Raw genomic sequence first — 2796 nt, forward strand, 5'->3', positions numbered from 1 at the left:
TCCCAGCACCTTGGGGACAAGGCAGAGGTGCAAAATGGATGCTTCAACGAGGTGTGTCGGGGTTTCACGAGTTTTAGGTGGGGAAAGGGCCAGGACATGGGGTGGAGCATGAGACAGACAAACGGGGAGGTAAATCAGGATAGGGGCACAGGCAAAAGAGGGAGGATTTTTAAGGGTTTTACAGGATTTTTAAAGGATTTTATGGTTTTTTTTTTTAAGGATTTTACAGAATTTTTGAACGATTTTATGGGATTTTTTAAAGGATTTTACAGAATATTTTAAGGATTTTAGAGAATAGAAATATTTTACAGACTAGAAATATCTTACAGAATATTTTACAGAATAAAATATTTTGCAGGATATTTTACAGGATTTTTTAAGGGTTTTACAGAATTTTTAAAATATTTTGTGGGTTTTTTTAAAGGATTTTACAGATTTTTTTTTAAGGATTTTACAAAATTTTTAAACGATTTTATGGAATTTTTTTTAAAAGATCTTACAGGATTTTTAAACGATTTTGCGAATTGTTTTTTTTTAAGGATTTTACAGAATTTTTAAACGATTTTATGGAATTGTTTTTAAAAGATCTTACAGGATTTTTAAAGGATTTCGCGAATCGTTTCTTTTAAGGATTTTACAGAATTTTTAAACGATTTCATGGAATTTTTTTTAAAGATTTTACAGGATTCTTAAAAGATTTTGCGAATTGGTTTTTTTTTAAGGTTTTTACAGAATTTTTAAACGATTTTATGGAATTTTTTTTGAAAGATCTTACGGGATTTTTAAAGGATTTAGCAAATTGTGGTTTTTTAAGGATTTTACAGAATTTTTAAACGATTTTAGGGAACTTTTTTTAAAGATCTTACGGGATTTTTAAAGGATTTTGCGAATTGTTTTTTTTAAGCATTTTACAGAATTTTTGAACGATTTCATGGAATTTTATTTAAAGATTTTACAGGATTTTTAAAGGATTTCGCGAATCGTTTCTTTTAAGGATTTTACAGAATTTTTAAATGATTTTATGGAATTTTTTTTAAAGATCTTACAGGATTTTGAAAGGATTTTGTGAATTGGTTTTTTTTAAGGATTTTACAGAATTTTTAAACGATTTTATGGAATTGTTTTTAAAGATTTTACAGGATTTTTAAAGGATTTCGCGAATCGTTTTTTTTTTAAGGATTTTACAGAATTTTTAAACGATTTTGTGGAACTTTTTTTAAAGATCTTACGGGATTTTTAAAGGATTTTGCGAATTGGTTTTTTTAAGGATTTTACAGAATTTTTAAATGATTTTAGGGAACTTTTTTAAAAGATTTTACAGGATTTTTAAAGGATTTTGCGAATCGGTTTTTTTAAGCATTTTACAGAATTTTTGAACGATTTCATGGAATTTTTTTTAAAGATTTTACAGGATTTTTAAAGGATTTTGCGAATTGGTTTTTTTTACGGATTTTACAGAATTTTTAAAGGATTTCAGAGAATTTTTCTTTAAGGGCTTCACAGAATTTTTTAAAGGATTTTAAAGAAGTGAGTCAGAAGCGAGAAGGAGACTGTCTCCTCTCTGCAGCTTCTCCAACCAATCCACAGGAAAGCAAGGGAGTGGACAAGCCTGAACATGCCCTGGGTAGTACAAATTCTGGGGAAGCATAAAATATGTATATATATAATTTCTGTGAAGTCTGTGTCATAAAGTACAAATTCTGGGGCAGCACACAATGTGTATATACATGATAACTGTGAGGTCTGTGTCATAAAGTCCTTTCCATCACTGTACGTCTTTTTTCCACTTGTGGAATTTTCCCCGTTCCGATTCCCGGTCCTTCGCCTTGGGTCGCTGCCCTTGGTTTTTTTTCCCCCTGTGGTGGGGGGGAAACAGTTTTCCCCCTGCAGTTACAAACTGGTGAAACCCCAGGGGGTGGTGGTGACCCTTGAAGTTTTGAGGTTTTACAAAAACAAAATATAAACGTGTCACGGGCAGGACGGAAGAGGAGGTTGTCGCGGTGAGAGGCGGCCGCGTGGGTCGAGATGTGGGAGGGGGGTTCGGCCTAGGGAATTAGATTTTGGGCTTCTCAAACCGCGACGCCCCCCCTTCCCCAGGGAGGCTTCGAGTACAAGAGGGCCATCGTGGACTGCATCATCAGCATCATCGAGGAGAACCCCGAGAGCAAGGAGGCCGGGCTGGCCCACCTGTGCGAGTTCATCGAGGACTGCGAGCACACCGTGCTGGCCACCAAGATCCTGCACCTGCTGGGCAAGGAGGGCCCGCGCACGCCGGCCCCCTCCAAGTACATCCGCTTCATCTTCAACAGGGTCGTGCTGGAGAACGAGGCCGTCAGGGCCGGTGAGTGGGAATCCACCCCCCCGCCGGATTGGGAATGGCCGCCTGGAATTCGAGGGGCTGGGAGGGTGGGAGGGGTGACGGTTCTCGGCGTCGGCGGCGCGAGGCCGCTCCCGGTTCACGGAGTTTTTTAAGGATTGCACAGAATTTTTTTTAAGGGTTTTGCAGAAGTTTTTAAAGGGTTTTACGGATTTTTTCTTTTTTTTTTTAAGGATTTTACGGAATTTTTAAAGGATTTTATGGATATTTTTTTTAAGGATTTTAGACATTTTTTTTTTAAAGGTTTTACAGAATTTTTTAAGGATTTTACGGAATTTTTAAAGGATTTTATGGATATTTTTTTTAAGGATTTTAGACATTTTTTTTTTAAAGGTTTTACAGAATTTTTTAAGGATTTTACGGAATTTTTTAAAGGATTTTGCAGAAATTTTTTTTAAGGATTTTAGACATTTTTTTTT

The 2796-nt window shown here is 35.9% G+C and overlaps 1 protein-coding gene across 1 annotated transcript in view; it reads left to right on the top strand.

The window, feature by feature from the left end:
• LOC108509932 (coatomer subunit gamma-2-like) overlaps nucleotides 1-2796 on the top strand; it is a 33942-nt gene that overhangs the window by 19200 nt on the left and 11946 nt on the right. Inside the window, 1 exon segment of the mRNA XM_017839549.1 lies at nucleotides 2098-2341. Within this exon segment, the coding sequence (XP_017695038.1) occupies nucleotides 2098-2341 (244 nt within the window).

The sequence above is a fragment of the Lepidothrix coronata genome, unplaced genomic scaffold, assembly GCF_001604755.1.
Source record: "Lepidothrix coronata isolate B3197 unplaced genomic scaffold, Lepidothrix_coronata-1.0 Scaffold435, whole genome shotgun sequence".
Lineage (NCBI taxonomy): Eukaryota > Metazoa > Chordata > Aves > Passeriformes > Pipridae > Lepidothrix > Lepidothrix coronata.